General features: G+C 44.7%; 1 protein-coding gene across 7 annotated transcripts in view; it reads right to left on the reverse strand.

Moving 5' to 3' along the window:
- The window catches only part of mocos (molybdenum cofactor sulfurase), a 464,568-nt gene that overhangs the window by 121,636 nt on the left and 323,896 nt on the right, over positions 1–19,036 (reverse strand). For all 7 annotated transcript variants that reach the window (XR_011593368.1, XM_070881150.1, XM_070881149.1 and 4 more), the window contains one exon: positions 8,289–8,451. Coding sequence is in view for 6 of the 7 variants with exons in the window: in XM_070881150.1 (XP_070737251.1) it covers positions 8,289–8,451 (163 nt within the window). In the remaining variant the exon portion in view is untranslated. The remainder of the gene's footprint in view (positions 1–8,288; positions 8,452–19,036) is intronic.

Here is a 19,036-nt window from a genome sequence, read left to right on the forward strand (position 1 = left end):
TTGTCTTTAAATCAGCTTTCCTACTTGCCATGTGCCTTGTATATTATAGGCTCTCTCTGTGAAGGAGGTTTTGCAACAGGATTTTTTAGCTATAATTTAGGTAGGATTTCAAGCCTTTTTCTCCATGGCGATTCTTCTTGGACTGTCAGGGTTTGGCATATTAGGAGGAGAATGAGGAAGAGGAGTAGGAAGAAAACAGTGATGCAGCTGGACAGTCAACATGCAGAAGGAGGATTGTTCACAGGTGCTGTTACAGTAGTGTAGAGGCCAAAGGGGAAATACCTGCAGTTCCCCCAAGAGCTATGCATGAGGAGGTAATGCTTCCCCAGCGAGGTAGTGACAGATATACGATTCCGGAACCAGGGGTCACAGTCTAAGGATAAGGGGTAAGCCATTTAGGACCGAGATGAGGAGAAACTTCTTCACCCAGAGAGTGGTGAACCTGTGGAATTCTCGACCACAGAAAGTTGTTGAGGCCAATTCACTAAATATATTCAAGAAGGAGTTAGATATAGTCCTTACTACTAGGGGGATCAAGGGGTATGGCGAGAAAGCAGGAATGGGGTACTGAGGTTGCATGTTCAGCCATGAACTCATTGAATGGCGGTGCAGGCTCGAAGGGCCGAATGGCCTACTCCTGCACCTATTTTCTATGTTTCTATGTTTGCTGCAAGACAACCTGAGGCTGATCTTCCTCTCCAAGGGCTGTCCAGGAGCAATTAGTGTGGAGTGCACCGGAAGTGGGTCCAGGAGCTGAGTGCCCAAACTTGTTCTTTTCTATCTTATTTAAATAAAGGATGTGGCAGGTGTGCATACTTGAGTGGTGACTTTTGGTCACAGCCATTGTAATGTCTGTAAGCTTGTAATGTTTGTAGCTCCACACTGTGAATGTGGACGTATTGTGTACTGCAACTGCAGAGTTAATAATAAACAGAACCAGGCAGATTCCAGAGGCTTCCGAGAGAGCTGCCTGCCATGTTAGGAGCTGTGTGCGCTGTGCTCTGTGAAGATAGCACATTTGGCGGCGAGATGGGATTTTTCGGATGATTTAAAGCTTAAATTTTGTTGGTGAAGGATTCAGCCAGCCGACAGAGAGATTTTGGAAGTTTCTGTCTTTGGAAAAAGCTACAAAAATCCGAGGTAAAATACAGCACACGGTGCGAACAGCTAGAGATTAAAATGGCAGGTGTAATCGGACATTTGGGGGAATAAAGACATGACCGGGAACATTTTAAAGCATATGTGGATCGGCTAGAAATGTATTTCACTGCAAAATACATAATCGAAGTTCTAGACAATGCAGTCCAGAACCGGGCTGTGTTGGAACGTAAGAAAGCGATCTTCTTATCGGAGGCGGGTCCGGCATTGTACGGAACCCTTGTAAATCTGCTTGTGCCTGACGAGCCAAAGGACACAACTCTTAAAGAGATTTTAACGAAGCTGGAGCAGCACTATAACCCCAAACCGCTAGAAATTGCTGAAAGCTATCGTTTCGGGATTCGGAATCAAAAGGCTGATGAAAGTTTCAGTGATTACATCATAGCATTAAAGAAGCTATCGATGCACTGTAATTTTGGAAACTTTCAAAACCGAGCATTACGGGATCGTTTTGTTTGTGGGGTGAAAAATGATGCAATCAGAAGGAAGTTATTGACGACAGATAACTTGACTTTTGAGATTGCTTGTCAGACAGCAAGGTCGATGGGCATGGCCGAACAATATTCCCGAGAATTAAATAATGATTACGGTCGCCAGTCAACCGAGGTAAATCACCTGCAGGTTCAAAGTAAAAGACGGTGGGGGCCCAAAGTCTCAGAAACTGGAAATTCTAACAGAACGTCGAAGTCATGCTATAGGTGCCTGGGACAACACATTGCTCAAAGTTGTCCATACGTGAAGGCAGAGTGTTTCTTCTGCAGAAAGACTGGGCATCTTGCGAAGGCATGCCGACTGAAGGGTAAACCAGTTTTTAAAGTATGAGTCCAGCGTTCAAAGCTATGAGTAGACGTCCCAAGAGACTACATAGCATGGAAGAACAACAACAGGACGAGGAGATGTTAGAGTTACACGTCATCAGGAGCACGAGGTTAACGGACAGCGATTCGGAAAGCATCAAAATCCACATAGATGTTGCAGGATTCAAGATACCAATGGAAATTGACACAGATGCATCCATGAGTATTGTACCGGAGTCACTATATCGCGTCAAATTGCGTGATTTTCAACTGGAGAAATCCAAGATAGAGCTGCGAGGCTACTCGGGAGAGAAAATTCCTATTACCGTACGGGTGAAATATAAAGATCAATTTCAGAACTTGCCTCTAATAGTAGTGATAGGAGATAAGTCTGTTTTACTGTAATTGGGCTGCACCCATTGTTGTTGTACCTAAGTCCGATGGTAAGGTAAGATTGTGTGGTGATTATAAAGTAACCGTAAACCAGGTTCCAGAGGGTAATGTCCCCAATACATTGCCAAATATAGAAGATTTGTTCACAACACTGACAGGTGGTCAGATCTTCTCAAAACTGGATCTTGCGAATGCCTACTTACAGCTTGAACTAGATGAGGAGTCCAAGTCATGTTTGACTATAAATACTCATCTAGGCCTATATCAATTTAGTAGGCTACCGTTTGGAGTGTCTTCCGCCCCTGCCATATTCCAAGGGGTAATGAACCAGATTTTGCAAGGTTTTGAAGGGATAGTATGTTATTTGGATGACATACTAATTTCAGCACCAGATAGGCAAATTCATAATAACATATTGTATGAAGTCCTCAAACAGCTCGAGAAGCACAGAGTACGAGTGTCTGCTCGTAAGTGTGAATTATTTAAAAACTCAGTGGAGTACTTAGGGTACAGAATAGACAGAGATGGTTTACATCCAATCATGGAAAAATTGGATGCAATTAGAAATGCACCCACTCCCAGGAATGTCACCGAACTTTGTTTATTCTTGGGTCTTTTGAACTATTATGGGAAGTTCCTACCAAATTTGGCTACAGTATTACATCCACTGAATGAACTATTGAAAAAACAGGTCCATTGGAAGTGGTCAAAAGAATGCGATACAGCATTCAAGGAGTGTAAAAGCAAAGTGGTAGAGAGCACCATGTTAGTTCACTATGACATATCTAAGGAGATCAAGCTAGCATGTGATGCCTCTCCGTATGGAGTTGGGGCAATGATCTCTCATGTATTACGTAGTGGGGAGGAGAGACCAATTGCTTTTGCTTCACGCACTCTCAGTGCCAGTGAGAGTAATTATGCGCAAATTGAAAGGGAAGCTATGCCATTAATTTTTGGGGTCAAGACGTTTCACAAATACTTGTATGGTCGTAAGTTTACCATTGTTACGGACCATAAGCCCCTAACAGCAATCCTCCATTCAAAGTTCCCAGTTCCAACATTAGCTGCAGCCTAAATGCAGAGATGGGTTTTGATTTTGTCAGCATATACATATGATACTGAATACAGACGATCAGTTGATCACAGCAATGCTGATGCAATGTCTAGATTGCCTTCCCCATCACAAGTTACACCTGATAGGGAAGAAATGTTTTATTTTTCATACATTGATGAACTGCCAGTCACAGCTGAAGAGATTGGTAGAGCAATCAAACGTGACCCAGTGATGTCAAAGGTGTATGAGTATATTGCAAATGGATGGCCAAACCAGGTAACAGATAAAGAAACACATCCATTCTTCATTCGTAGGATTGTATCATGTGGGGTGCAAGAGTGGTTATACCAAATAAATTCAGGTCCAAATTATTAGAAGACCTCCATGACCAGCACCTGGGAATGTGCTTGACCAAGAGTTTTGCACGCAGTTATTTATGGTGGCCAGGTCTTGATAAAGATATAGAGTACATCGTGAGTCAGTGTACGACATGTCAATCGGTAAGCAAGCAACCACCACCAGTACCATTACAGCCATGGAAATGGCCTCCCAGGGTGTAGCAAAGGCTACATATTGATTTTGCTGAGTTAGAAGGACAACAATTGTTCATTGTGATTGATAGCCATTCGAAGTGTGTTGAGGTGTTTCCAATGTGGAAAATAACAAGTAAAACATTGGACATTTTACGAAAATTATTTTCTTCATTTGGCCTCCCTGAAGAAATTGTTTCGGATAATGGACCACAATTTTGTTCAGAAGAATTTGCACAATTCTCGAGCAAAAATGGGGTGAAATATACCAAGGTTCCACCATACCATCCTGCTTCAAATGGTGCAGTAGAGCGCAGTGTACAAATTGTAAAACGTGCCCTCATAAAACAAATGTTAGATCCAAATCCAAGGAAATGACAGTTGTCATTGGATCACAAATTGGCTAATTTTTTGACTACATATCGAAATACTCCTCATACAACGACAGGTAGAACACCAGCAGAGTTGTTTCTCAAACAACAGTCATGAACCAGATTCTCGTTGTTAAAACCAAATTTGGCACAGTCCGTAGAAGAGATACAATTAAAACAGAAAGAGAATCATGATAGAGGTAGAGTAAAAGAGAGAAGTGTGAAATTAAACCAGAAGGTGAGAGTGAAGAACCATCACCATAAATGGTTAAAGTGATTACTAGGAAGAGTGGTGAAGATATGTGGTCCTCGCACATATTTGGTAAAGATGTTTGATAATGGACAGGTTAGGTTTGTTCATCTTGATCATATTTTACCTACAGACATGGAAGGAGTTGAAGGTGGGAATGATTCAATTATTTCTGACTCATCAGATAGTTTTAATATCACCAGTAGCAAATCGTAAATCCAATGTACTGGAAACAAATCCAGGAGACAATCAGAATGAAAGTCTGAGTCCGAGTCAGGAAAACAAAGAACCTGAAGTTAGAGTAAGTTCAAGTGAAAAGCAAGGAAATTCTGTGGAGGCAAACGTTCCCCAGGATGAGCCTCGAATAAGTTTAGATTCGACACCATGTTTGGAAGGTTCTGTTCGAGAGCGAAGGTATCCTCTTCGAAACAGTAAACAAGTGGTAAAGTTAAATTTGTAAAAATGGAAAAAAAAATAAGTTTATATCCTGTGTTATGTATAAACATGAAAGTTATGTATGATGTTTGTAATAATAACTTCTTCATTAAGGAGGGAGAAGTGTAATGTCTGTAAGCTTGTAATGTTTTTAGCGCCACACTGTGGATGTGGACGTATTGTGTACGGCAACTGCAGAGTTAATAATAAACAGAACCAGGCAGATTCCGGAGGCTTCCGAGAGAGCTGCCTGCCATGTTAGGAGCTGTGTGTGCTGTGTTCTGTGAAGATATCACAGCCATAAAGACAGAAGAGGAAGTTTGAGCACATCCGGGGCCTTAGAGGCACTAGCACTATTAAAGGGGCAGGCACAGTTAAAGCGCCATGGGAAAGATAGTCGGAGTTTTGTTTTGTGGGTAAACAGGCAGGATTATTATTTGGACAATGTCTGATGAAAATTGATGAGTTTTTTAATTAATGTGTGCCCGAAGCTGTGATCTGCATGTTGGTGGTCTTTACATTGATTTAAAAGGTTCTGTCCCCAGTGAATGGGTGTGTGCTACTGAGCCATGGCTGGGATGGCAGCAGCACCCAAGTAACAATCCAGACACCGTTGCAACCAGCCTTGGGGGAGCTGGAAAGAGAGTGTTGTGCCAAGCAATAAGTGGAGGAACAATGAAAATAAGTGCAGTGCAGGGATAGGAAAAGGGTGCTGATTTGACTGTGAGTCTTCTTTGTATTGAGATAGAGCAGATGTATAGTCAGGGATGGGTTTCCTACACTCTGGTAGGGAAACGCAGCAAAAAACTGCAACTCATAAGATGTTTGGTGAGATGTGGAAAAAGGGGTCTGAGGTTGTGACTAAATCCCAGATAGGATTTCCCTCTCAATGGCAGGTTAGAGATGGAGTGGGAATACCACCTAACAATGTGAATTCATCACAAATCCACTAGGATATCCAACAAGGCCCACATTTACTTTACAGGATAGGTTTGGAGTGTAATAGCACTTCTGATACATTTACTGCCACAGGGAACAAAAAAAAGCTCTGATGAAAAGTGTTCTATTCCCCACCATTGATAGCAGTTCTTTTGAGCACAAAAATTTAAAAGAAAGCAGAAAAAAACTTAAACAATGAAGTTACTGGGAGAGTTTAAATTGTCTTTTCTCAATAATATTTTCTTAAGTTTATAAATATTTTTGAGATTTGAACAGGGTTGACGGTGGATAAGCAATGGCAAACATTTAAAGATCACATGGATGAACTTCAACAATTGTACATCCCTGTCTGGAGTAAAAATAAAACGGGGAAGCTGTCTCAACCGTGGCTAACAAGGGAAATTAAAGATAGTGTCAAATCCAAAAAAGAGGCATATAAATTGGCCGGATAAAGCAGCAAACCTGAGGACTGGGAGAAATGAGAGGAGGCTTGCTGGGAACATAAAAACTAACTGCAAAAACTTCTATAGATATGTGAAGAGAAAAAGATCAGTGAAGACAAACATAGGTCCCTTGCAGTCAGATTCAGGTGAATTTATAATGGGAACAAAGAAATGGCAGACCAGTTGAACAAATACTTTGGTTCTGTCTTCACGAAGGAAGACACAAATAATCTTCCAGAAATACTAGGGGACCGAGGGTCTCGGGAGAAGGAGGAACTGAAGGAAATCCTTATTAGTCATAAAATTGTGTTAGAGAAATCGATGGGAGTGAGGGACGATAAATCCGTGGGGGCTGATAGTCTGCATCCCAGAGTACTTAAGGAAGTGGCCCGAGAAATAGTGGATGCATTGGTGATCATTTTCGAACAGTCTATCAACTCTGGATCAGTTCCTATGGACTGGAGGGTAGCTAATGTAACACCACTTTTTAAAAAAGGAGGGAGAGAGAAAACGGGTAATTATAGACCGGTTAGCCTGACAACAGTAGTGGGGAAAATGTTGGAATCAATTATTAAAGATGAAATGAAATAGCAGCGCATTTGGAAAGCAGTGACAGGATTGGTCCAAGTCAGTATTAATTTATGAAAGGGAAATCATGCTTGACAAATCTTCTAGAATTTTTTGAGGATGTAACTAGTAGAATGGACAAAGGAGAATCAGTGGATGTGGTGTATTTGGACTTTCAAAAGGCTTTTGACAAGGTCCCACACAAGAGATTGGTGTGCAAAATTAAAGCACATGGTATTGCAGGGTAATGTACTGACGTGGATGGAGAACTGGTTGGCAGACAGGAAGCAGAGAGTCGGGATAAATGGGTCCTTTTCAGAATGGCAGGCAGTGACTAGTGGGGTGCCGCAGGGCTCAGTGCTGGGACCCCAGCTATTTACAATATACATCAATGATTTAGATGAAGGAAGTAATATCTCCAAGTTTGCAGATGACACTAAGCTGGGTGGCGGTGTGAGTTGTGAGGAGGATGTTAAGAGGCTGCAGAGTGACTTGGACAGGTTAGGTGAGTGGGCAAATGCATGGCAGATGCAGTATAATGTGGATAAATGAGAGGTTATCCACTTTGGCGGCAAAAACACGAAGGCAGAATATTATCTGAATAGTGGCAGATTAGGAAAAGGGGAGGTGCAACGAGACCCAGAGGTACATCAGTCATTGAAAGCTGGCATGCAGGTACAGCAGGCGGTGAAGAAGGCAAATGGTATGTTGGCTTTCATAGCTAAGGGATTTGAGTATAGGAGCACGGAGGTCTTACTGCAGTTGTATAGGGCCTTGGTGAGGCCTCACCTAGAATATTGTGTTCAGTTTTAGTCTCCTAATCTGAGGAAGGATGTTCTTGCTATTGAGGGAGCGCAGCGAAGGTTCACAAGAGTGATTCCCGGGATGGCTGGACTGACATATGAGGAGAGACTGGATCAACTGGGCCTGTAATCACTGGAATTCAGAAGGATGAGAGGGAAGCTCATAGAAACATATAAAATTCTGATGGGACTGGACATGTTAGATGCAGGAAGAATGTTTCTGGTTTTGGGGAAGTCCAGAACCAGGGGACACAGTCTAAGGATAAGGGGTAAGCCATTTAGGACTGAGATGAGGAGAAACTTCTTCACTCAGAGAGTTGTTGATGCCAATTCATTGGATATATTCAAGAGTGAGTTAGATATGGCCCTTACGGCTAAAGGGATCAAGGGGTATGGAGAGAAAGCAGGAAAGGGGTACTGAGGTGAATGATCAGCCATGAAGTTATTGAATGGTGGTGCAGGCTCGAAGGGCCGAATGGCCTACTCCTGCACCTATTTTCTATGTTTCTATGTTTCTAATGCCTCCAAGACCTGTTGGATTTGCTCACCTTCTGCATTGATGGTCATGATCCCTTGCTCCAGGTCAATGTGTGGATGAATCAAACAAAGTCTGGGCTCCTGCTTTTGACTAAGACAGATGCCATTTTGGTTGACAATCATCCAGGTACGGTCATATAGTAAACCGTGCTTTCCAATAGGCCACTTCTTAACCTGTAAAACAATAAAATAAATGGTAAAATATGGATAAATGTTGCGCACTGAAACCAACACACGAGGAACTCATGGTATACAAACCAAGTAGCAATGATCCTTACATATATATACCTCATGGTGTAAAATGAAACTGCTCTGTAATTTCAGGGTAATGTCTTTAAAAAAAAATTCTTGTGATGTGGATGGCGCTGGTAAAGCTGGCATTTATTGCCCAATCCTAGTGGCCAACTGAGTGGCTTGCTCTCTGATGCTGCGTGTAGGAGGGCAGTGTAATGGCCCATGGATCCCAGGGCCACAACCTGTGCGGAAGCATACCTGGGAGCACGTGGACCTGGTCCTCCAATCAGGAAACAGAATTAGATTTTACATAATTTCAGAAAGGAATCCCGTAATCAGATTTAATTACAATTACTTTCCAGGATTGGAATTTAATTCCTAATTAGCTTCATTCCACCAACTCTGTTACATCTTAGTTCTGTTTGTAAAAATTTAATATTGCTGATAATAATTATCGACATCATTAAAACTCCAATCTTTCCTCAAACAAAGAAAAACTCATTTGATACAAATAAACAATCCGATTTCCAAGATGATAATGGTTAAAACATGCCTGAGGTATCCCCTTACACTGATGCAAACAGGTCCTGCGTCTCTTTGCATCAACCATAACATTTTCGTATGCAATTGCTGGGCAGTTGTCGGGCGCATTGCCCAGCTCTGCGCCAACAATTGATTTTTCTTGGGCTGTGCGGATGATCTGTCAACATATACGTTGACAGATCACAAGTTCGAGATTTAGCGCATGCGGAAATCCTGCATCTGCGCCCCATTTCAAATGCCCATCTCAGAGTACGGTATCATACCCGCTGCAAATTCTGGCCCATTCACATTGGTGTGGGACTTTAGCCACATATAGGTCAGACCTGGTAAGGATGGCAGGTTTCCTTCTCTCAAGGACATTCGTGACATAAATTGTGTTTTAAAACTATCCAATACCTTCATGGTACCTTTTTCTGATACCAGCTTTTTATTTAACATGCTCCTCTGTTTCAAGGAACTCAAAAGTGAGCGTAACAGAAGCCACCTTACTTACTCCTCTCACCAGATGGGCCCACGCACATCTTTAAAGGACTTAAACACATAGGGCTAGAACCTCCACTTTTGAGCTTATCGCCCAAAAATGGGCGTTATTTCCGGCGTGGGCGGTAAAAAAGGATTTTCAGATCACCGGCTTCTCGTCCATTCTCAAAACACCTAGCTTACATTTTTGAAAATGGACGTTACCGTGAGCGATATCAAATGAGCGGTAGTGTTAAATTTTTTTGATCTCTGCCATAAAGTGTGGCCGTTCTTAGCAACGGCATGGCAACGCTCGATTCCCGCGATTCAGGAGGTCAAGGATCATCATGACATGCACAGAAGAGGAGACAGAGAGAGGAGCTCAGAGGCACTGAAAGCGTGTGTGGATGTGGTGTGTGCTTGTCTGGCTGTTGTGGGAGGCACGACGGAGATTCACCAGTAGCAAAAAGCTTACTAAGCACCAAGAACATAGTTGGCACCGAGCTTTTGTCCAACAAATAAGATATAACATGGAAGGGATGGAGGAGGCCCTAGATGCGATAGCCAGGAACACTGGTGGCAGAGGGCTCCCAGTGGTCCCCGAGCACGGCACTCCACCCCTAGGTTCTGTACCACCACTGCGAATGACAGATGAGAGCAAGGACCAAGATCCTGCTTCTGCATCAGAGAATGTTGACCCCTTGGCACCTCCTGCTCCCGTACCCGTGCACCCACCGCATCTGCCTTCATCCTCCCTCAATGAGGCACCGCCTGAGGAGCTCCTCGGTCAGGCGCCTTGGAGCGAGGAGGGGAAGGGATAGAGGTGGGGAGAAGAAAGAGATGGGGGAAAGGAAAGTGAGGTGCATGTGCGCAGGTGATGGCTGTGTTATATCTCCATCTGGGTGTATGCAATTTGTTGCAATCTATGGGGGCTGGGGACCACGCTCCTGCTTTGCCTTTGTATTCTGTGTTGCTGGACATGTTGACCATGTGATTTATGTCAATGGTGGAAAAAGTGGGATGTGGGTGGGGGTTGGGTGTTATTGGCTGTGTCACATGATTTCAGATCAATGTTGGTATTAAACTTTTGTTATTTGAACATAACCTTGTTGCGCATTGTCTCAGATAGCTGGACTGTTACATACTGGTGATTCCTTACCATGAAAGGGTTAAGTTCAATTTAACATCAATCAACGTAAACTTTAACTGGCACCAAGGTGATGGGCACCATTGATGTCTGAGCTGCACACACACAGCAGTGTGTCAGCGTTGTCACATCAGCGCACTTTCAGGCAAATCTTTCCGATATCAGCTCCTCACATAAGAGTGAGATTTAACAAATGCCAGCCACACCGCTGGCATCCGTCCTGGTTAGTTCCAATTTTTGTGGCCGGTTTTTTGAGCGGGCAATATTCTGGGCGATATGTGTACGAGGTGGTGAAATTGACGGTGGGCGATCTCCATGGCCGTTAATTTGGGTAAATATGCTCTTTATGACAAAAAACAGTCGCTGAGTGTTATTATTGAATCTTGGCGTTAAGTCTGTGAGGAAAGTAATGCTGGCCGATAATATGGGCGATGAAGTCGCCCATTCTGCTGATTCCACCCAAAAAAAATGTGCGGGCGGTAATATTTTTTCTCGGTGTTAAACACATGGGGAAAATAACGTTCGGCGATAAGTCTCCTAAAAAAGCCCGTCAGTTTCCATTTTGTGCCAAAATGGCCGATATCTGGCCGTTCTACATTATTTCAGCGGTTAAATGGGCGTTAAGTGGGCGTTAAACAGGCAAAAAAAGTGGAGGTTCTCGCTCATAAAATCAATGCACAACAACCTATCTGGATGTCAGCAGGATAGGCTGTAGGATGGCTGTCGCCAATAACCCTCTACTTTGGAAAATACAGCAGTGCAGTGATATTGGGCTGCTGTTACTATTCAGTGGGAATTGTGATGGCCATGCTGGCCATGCTGATCTCGGCAACAGTCTGATGCTACAGATGATATTTTACCAGCCTGCAATAAGGTGTAGTCAAAAAAGTCGTTGGTAGTGGGTTGAGTGGGGGAAGGTGATCATGACTGACACAGAATGTGCCGTCCCTGAGGTGCAGGTTGTTTGATGCAATCTTTACAGATCTGTGATTAGCTCTGTGAAAACCCAGAGCTTGTGGAGCAAGTTCCCAGTCATTGCCAGGTCGGTGTGCCAGTGCCTGTAGATAAGTCTGATGATATAATGGCAGCTAGAGGGAGCCTGGCTCTGGTACCTGTTGATTTAACTGGTACTTTATTTTACTTTGTATCAATTCAACCATGAAATTCTGCTTTTGTGGTGTTTGAAACCAATGCACATCATTAATACCAATTGAAACCAATGCCTTAGCATAGTGGCCGCCTGAGTCAAAGTACTGAATTTTGGAAAACCTGAATTATGGGAAATCAGGACTTCACCAGTAAAGGAATTTCACTCTGATATGGGAAGCATTGAGCTGTCACTGAGATATTCTTTGAATGTTTTGAAATATATTCACTTTAATGCAATAAATAATAATATAACAAACGTGTGTGTGGCATTTGTCCTGCACGTTTCTACATTTTTTCAGAACAAAATAATCATTCTGGACATTTAGATTCATTTATGTAAGGCTTCCATGCCAGCTTTCTATGTTCACTCATTTCAATACTTCTTTTAAATTGGATTATTTTTATTGTTATTACATCCCAGAAACAACATCAAAGCAGCTCTTTTTCAAAACAGCTTTGATGTTAAAAAATATACTAATTGAAAATGTCAGATCAAAGATGTCTCAGAGAGCTTCTCAGCTATCCTCTGATTTGCAAAACCAAATCTCCAGCAAATACTGTTTAAGAAGAAAAGATACATGATAACAGAAATGACACCTAATTTAAATAAAATCTTATTCACAAAGGATATTCCCCTTCAGTGGGGATAGGCATATAAATTTCTGCAGGGATTCTGTTGATTGTCCGCTGATCGAGCCATGGAAACTGTGGAAAATTAATGTAAATCCTGTTTATGCCATTTCTCTGAATTTCCATGGATCTTCTGTCAAAGTTACAGCACACAATTGCTATCAATCAAATCCACTACTTTAAAAAGATCCCCAAGATGTCAATCACATGGAATGTTTGAATTGGATGGAATTACTTCTTCCTGGGAAACGCTTTGAACAACCTGTGATTGCAGGAAATGTATACTTCATATCCGAAAAGCTTTGAGGGACGACACTCTGGACTGAATGGGGCCAAGGCTCTGCATTTAGTAGACATTAGCACATTTAGCTATCATTTGTTCCACAGGAACAACCTCCAATGTACCAGTCCTTAATGCATATTTTCAGCACAGTGATGAAACAGCTAGCAGCACTTCATTTTGACCTCAAGAAAAAGGAATAAAATACACCATCGACAATTACGCAGGAGTAAAACTACTATATAGTGAATGTGGGTGGTGGGGGGTGGGGAGGTTAGGACTTATTCAAACGACGTTGCTAAAATAGTATTAATTGAATCTTTCTGCTGTTGAGCATTCTGGATGGGGTAGCATTAGCTTTCGTAATAGCGAGTATCAGGTCTGACTGATTCTGATGAGAGGTGACACGAATTGGATTAATTCGTCCGTGGGTTCATCTAAATTTGGTAAAATTAATGTGGTTTCTTTGCAGAATCTTATGATTGAAACATTATTGTAGTAGTCATATGGAAATAATTTTCTTGAAATTTCCAGCACTTGTGGGAAGCACGTTTCTGCAGATTTGGCGACATTTTGTCACAGATTAGGTGTATGTGCTGCATACAACATATCGTGCTCATAGGCAGCCCCTCGAAGCGAGGATGACTTGCTTCCACACCAAAAACGGATGAGTTCACATGTGTTTCAATGAAGGACCTAATATTCCAGATCCCGAACGACATCTTGAAGGGTGGAAGATGCCTGTGCGTGGATTTTTTTAACGTGTGGTGGCCGTTGCACACCAGCCACCACACGGACTTGGTCCAGGTCTCGGTCAAGGATTAACCAAGACGACTGGAGACCAGCTCTGCTGCATGGATCTAGTGTGCACACATATCACAGTATGGGCTGGCCCGTGTTGCCCCTGGGCCCTCTCCTCTTCTGAGCCCCAAACTCACGCCTCTCCTGGGCCCTGGTCACTTCCATCTACAAACTCTTGCGGTTCTTTTGTCCCTCCTGCTGTGCCTGCCCGCACTGCAATCAGTGACCTGGCTTCGCAGCCGTTGCCCTCCTGCAGCAGCACGTGCTGCTCCCTGAAGTGACATGCCGCCGCACACTCCTAACTCCAATGGCCCCGGCCTGCTGATGGTCTTACAGGCCGGGACTGCGCTGATTTCCGGGCCGGGCTGCCGCACGCTGCTCCCTCCAATGACCAACAACATAACAGCTATGGGATCATCAAACTTTGTTTATTCCTGACTGACAGATCAGAAACAAACCTGTTTTTCCATCAGCTAATGTATATAAGATTAACACTTCTGAGAAAATACATTCAAAATGGTGATTATGCCTGGCAGTAATTCAGGAAACTGATGGGACTAATGGCAAATTAGCTAATTGGACTTAACACTAGTATAGCAATAAAATTCAGAATAAAGGGCTGGTCACACTATTCACAAGTGGTCTTATAATTGTTATGTATGTAAACCTTACCAATGTGCAAGACCCAAGGGTCACCTGCACACCCTGGGCAAGCAGGTCTAAAAGGCAGTCTACCATGCTGCTTCCGCACTCTGGAATTACAATAAAGAGACCAAGGTCACAACAGTTTGAGCTTAAGAGATACAGTCTTGTGGAGTTATTCTGAACATAATAATTGGCGACGAGTAACAGATCACAAACTTTCATGCAATTATGGCTGCCGTTGGTATTCTTGAGAGATTCGTTGAGGGTAATGATTGGGAAGCATTTGTTGAGCGTCTTGACCAGTACTTCATGGCCAACGAGCTGGAAAAGGAAGAAACTGCGGTCAAGTGCAGGGTGATTCTCCTCACCGTTTGCGGGTCCACAATATACAGCCTCATCAAAAATCTGCTAGCACCGATGAAACCAATGGAGAAGACATATGAAGAGTTGTGCACGCTGGTTCGGGAACACTTCAAGCTGAAGGAGAGCATCTTGATGGCCAGATATCACTTTTATACGCACCACTGCTCCGAGGGCCAGGATGTGGCGAGCTATGTTGCCAACCTAAGATGCCTTGCGGGACCGTGCGTATTTGCTGGATTTTTGGGGTAAGTGTTACTTTTTTGTACTTGGAATCGGCCTCGAGGTCATTCTTCGCAAACTGCTGTCTGCTGAATCCCTAGATCTGAGCAAGGCCATCATGATAGCCCAGGCTTTTATGTCCACGAACAATAACACTAAACAGATATCACTGCAAATTGAAACTCACCGGCAAGTACTGTGCATAAAATAACACCTTCAGCAGGCAGAACTGTACATGGCAGGACCTACATGCCCGCAGAGGCCAGACCTAGGATGACTCAGAGTCTGCCGTGGGGCGTGAATACGAATCCATTAGCACCATGTTGGCGCTGCGGGGGTAATCATCGTGCCCATCAATGTCGATTCAAGCACTACGTGTGCAAGGGCTGTGGAACAATGGGGCACCTCCAGCGAATGTGCAGACATGCTGTGACTCACCACGTGGCAGAGTCGGCAGAAGATGACCGATCCGGCGCAGATCACGCTGAACGAGTAAGAGAGGCAACTCAACCCGAGGCTGAAGAGGAAGTGTATGGGGTACACACCTTCACCACCAAAAGCCCTCCAATAATGTTAAAAGTCAAATTAAACGACATTTCAGTTCCCAAGGAATTGGACACCGGGGCGAGTCAGTCAATTATGAGCCAGAAGGCTTTTGAGAAACTGTGGGGCAACAAGGCACAAAGGCCAAAACTAAGCCCGATCCACACCAAGCTGCGCACTTACACCAAAGAGCTCATACCAGTCATTGGCACTGCAGCAGTGAAGGTATCATACGATGGAGCTGTGCATGATTTATCACTATGGATTGTACCAGACGCTGTTCGGCAGAAGCTGGCTAGGAAAGATCCGATGAAACCAGGACGACATCGAAGCACTGTCTTCGGTGGATAATGCCTCGTGCGCCCAAGTGCTAAACAAATTCCTGTCGTTATTTGAGCCAGGCATCGGCAACTTCACAGGCGCCAAAGTGCAGATCCATCTAGTCCCTGATGCACGACCCGTTCATCACAAGGCCCGAGCGGTTCCATACATGATGCGAGAGAAAGTCGAGATCAAGCTGGACAGATTTCAACGAGTGGCGATCATATCTCCAGGCAAGTTCAACGAGTGTGCCAGTCCAATTGTTCCGGTGTTGAAAAGCGACGGAATGGTCAGAATCTGCTGGGACTACAAGGTAACGATCAACCGAGTCTCGTTACAGGACCAGTACCCACTACCCAAAGCAGATGACCCATTTACAACGCTGGCAGGGGGGGGGGGGGGGGAGAAGTCGTTCACCAAGCTGGATCTAATCTCTGCTTATATGATACAGGAGCTGGCTGAACATTCGAAAAAATTGACGTGCATCAACACGCACAAAGGACTGTTCATGGGTCACAGATGCCCCTTTGGGATTCGCTCGGTTGCGGCCATCTTCCAGAGGAACATGGAGAGTCTGCTGAAATCGGTTCAGTGCACTGTAGTGTTTCAAGACAACATCTTGATCACTGGCCGCAACACCACCGAACAAGTGCACAACCTGGAAGAGGATCTCAAGCGACTGGACAGAGTGGGACTCAGGCTGAAATGCTCCAAGTGTGTTTTCCTGGCGCCAGAGGTCAAATTTCTGGGGAGAAAGGTCACGGCGGACGGCATCGGACCCACGGACTCCAAGAAGGAGGCCATTAAGAAAGCACCCAGACCACAGAATGTGACGGAGCTGTGTTCGTTCCTAGGACTCCTCAACTATTTTGGTAACTTTCTACCGGGGTTGAGCACTTTGCTGGAACCATTGCATTTATTGCTACGCAAGGGTGACGACTGGGTTTGAGGTAAATCTCAAGGGACAGCCTTTAACAAGGCCAGAAACCTGCTATGTTCTAATAAGTTACTTGCATTGTATGACCCGTGTAAACGTTTAGTACTAGCTTGTGATGCATCTTCGTACGGGGTCGGTTGTGTGTTACAGCAAGCCAATGGGTCAGGCAAACTGCGACCAGTTGCATATGCGTCCAGAAGCTTATCTAAGGCTGAAAGAGCTTACAGTTGAGAAAGAAGTATTAGTATGCGTATATGGGGTTAAGAAACTGCACCGATACCTATTTGGACTCCGGTTCGAGCTTGAAATCGGCCACAAGCCGTTCATTTCATTGTTCTCAGAAAGCAAAGGTATTAACACCAATGCTTCATCCCGCATCCAAAGATGGGCACTAACGTTATCTGCGTATGACTGTGTAATCAGACCAGGCACTGAGAACTGTGCGGATGCCCTCAGTCGGCTACCATTGCCCACCGCCGGGGTGGAAATGGCGCAACCCGCAGACTTGCTTTTTGTAATGGATGCTTTTGAGTGCGAGGGGTCACCTGTCAGCTCACCAGATCAGGACCTGGACTAGCAGGACCCGGTGCTATCACTAGTAAAAAGCTGCGTCTTCAATGGGAGCTGCTCGGCGATTCCAGGGGAAATGCAAGACAAAATTAAGCCGTTCCTGATACACTCATAATAAAGGATGAAACTGAGGACTGTGTGTAATAAGCAAGTGTAATATTAGCTCCTTTAATAAGATTCCAGAGTGCAGGTACCTCGTGGGTGGCCTGCTTATATACTGTGCTCCCAAGGGATGCTGGGATCCCTTGGGACTCCAACAGGTGCGCCTACTGGTGGTTAGGTGTCATGCAGGTTACAAAGGGTTAAATACATAACATTACTCCCCCGTGAAATCAACAGTACACTTATTTACAAGGTGAGATGATCTGGGGCTTTACGCTGCCTTGTCGATCATCTCAGTACAAATGCGGATGTGGGTGAGTTGGTCAGTTCTTCACTGGGTTGTTTGGCAGCCGGCCTTGCCGGGCTGCTGGGGATGATGAGTTCGGCTCTGTGGTCAACTATGATGTCAGTTGCCACTTGTGTGTGTGTTGGAGGGTCAAAGTTGGTGGTGTCTTCTGCGCGTTGTTCGTAGTTGTTGATGAACCGCAATTTGATTTGGTCCAAATGTTTTCTGTGCGTTTGTCCATTGGCCAATTTAACATGAAACACCCTACTCCCCTCTTTGGCTGTGACTGTGCCACCAAGCCATTTGGGACCATGTCCATAATTGAGTACAAACACAGGATCATTGATCTCAATATCGCGTGACAAATTTGCGCGGTCATGCTACACATTTTGTTGATGCCACTTGCCCTTCACGTGATCATGGAGATCAGGGTGGACAAGAGAGAGCCTTGTTTTAAGAGCCCTTTTCATGAGCAGCTCAGCTGGGGGAACTGCAGTGAATGAGTGGGGTCTGGTGCGGTAGCTGAGCAGCACTCGGGAAAACTGGGTCTGCAGGGAGCCTTCCGACACACGTTTCAAGCTTTGCTTGATGGTCTGAACTGCCCGTTCTGCCTGGCCGTTGGATGCGGGCTTGAATGGGGCAGATGTGACGTGTTTGATCCCGTAGCGGGTCATGAATTCCTTGAATTCAGCACTGGTGAAGCACAGCCCATTGTCGTTGACGAGGACATCAGGCAAGCCATGCGTGGCAAACATGGCTCGTAGGCATTCAATGGTGGCCGTGGACATGCTTACAGACATTACTGCACATTCAATCCATTTTCAGTAAGCGTCCACGACAACCAAAAACATTTTGCCTAGGAATGGGCCCGCATAGTCCACATGGATCCTCGACCATGGTTTGGAGGGCCACGACCATAAACTTAGCGGTGCCTTTCTGGGTGCATTGCTCAGCTGAGAGCAAGTGTTGCACTGGCGCACGCATTACTCTAAAACTGAGTTGATGCCAGACCAAAATACATGGGATCTGGCTATGGCTTTCATCATTACGATGCCTGGGTAGGTGCTGTGCAGTTCACATATGAATGTGTCTCTGCCTTTCTTGGGCAAGACCACGCGATTGCCATGCAATAGACAGTCCGCCTGCAGGGACAACTCGTCTTTGCATCTGTGGAACGGCTTCATCGCCTCCTGCATCTCCACTGCGACACCGGACCAGCTCCCACGGAGGACACAGTTTTTTTAACCAAGGACAGTAAAGGGTCCTGGCTGGTCCAGGTCCTGATCTGGTGGACTGTAACGGGGGACTTCTCGTTCTCGAATGCCTCCATGACCATGAGCTGGTCCGCTGGCTGTGCCATTTCCACCCCGCTGCACCTGCGCAGTACTCTGTGCCCAGTCTGTGGCGGATTACATAATTGTATGACGACAACGTGAGCGCCCATCTTTGGATGCGGGCAGAGGCACTGGTATTAATCCCTTTGCTCTCAGAGAACAGCGATATGAGCGGCTTGTGGTCAGTTTCAAGCTC

The sequence above is a fragment of the Pristiophorus japonicus genome, chromosome 5 (assembly GCF_044704955.1).
Source record: "Pristiophorus japonicus isolate sPriJap1 chromosome 5, sPriJap1.hap1, whole genome shotgun sequence".
Classification (NCBI taxonomy): domain Eukaryota; kingdom Metazoa; phylum Chordata; class Chondrichthyes; family Pristiophoridae; genus Pristiophorus; species Pristiophorus japonicus.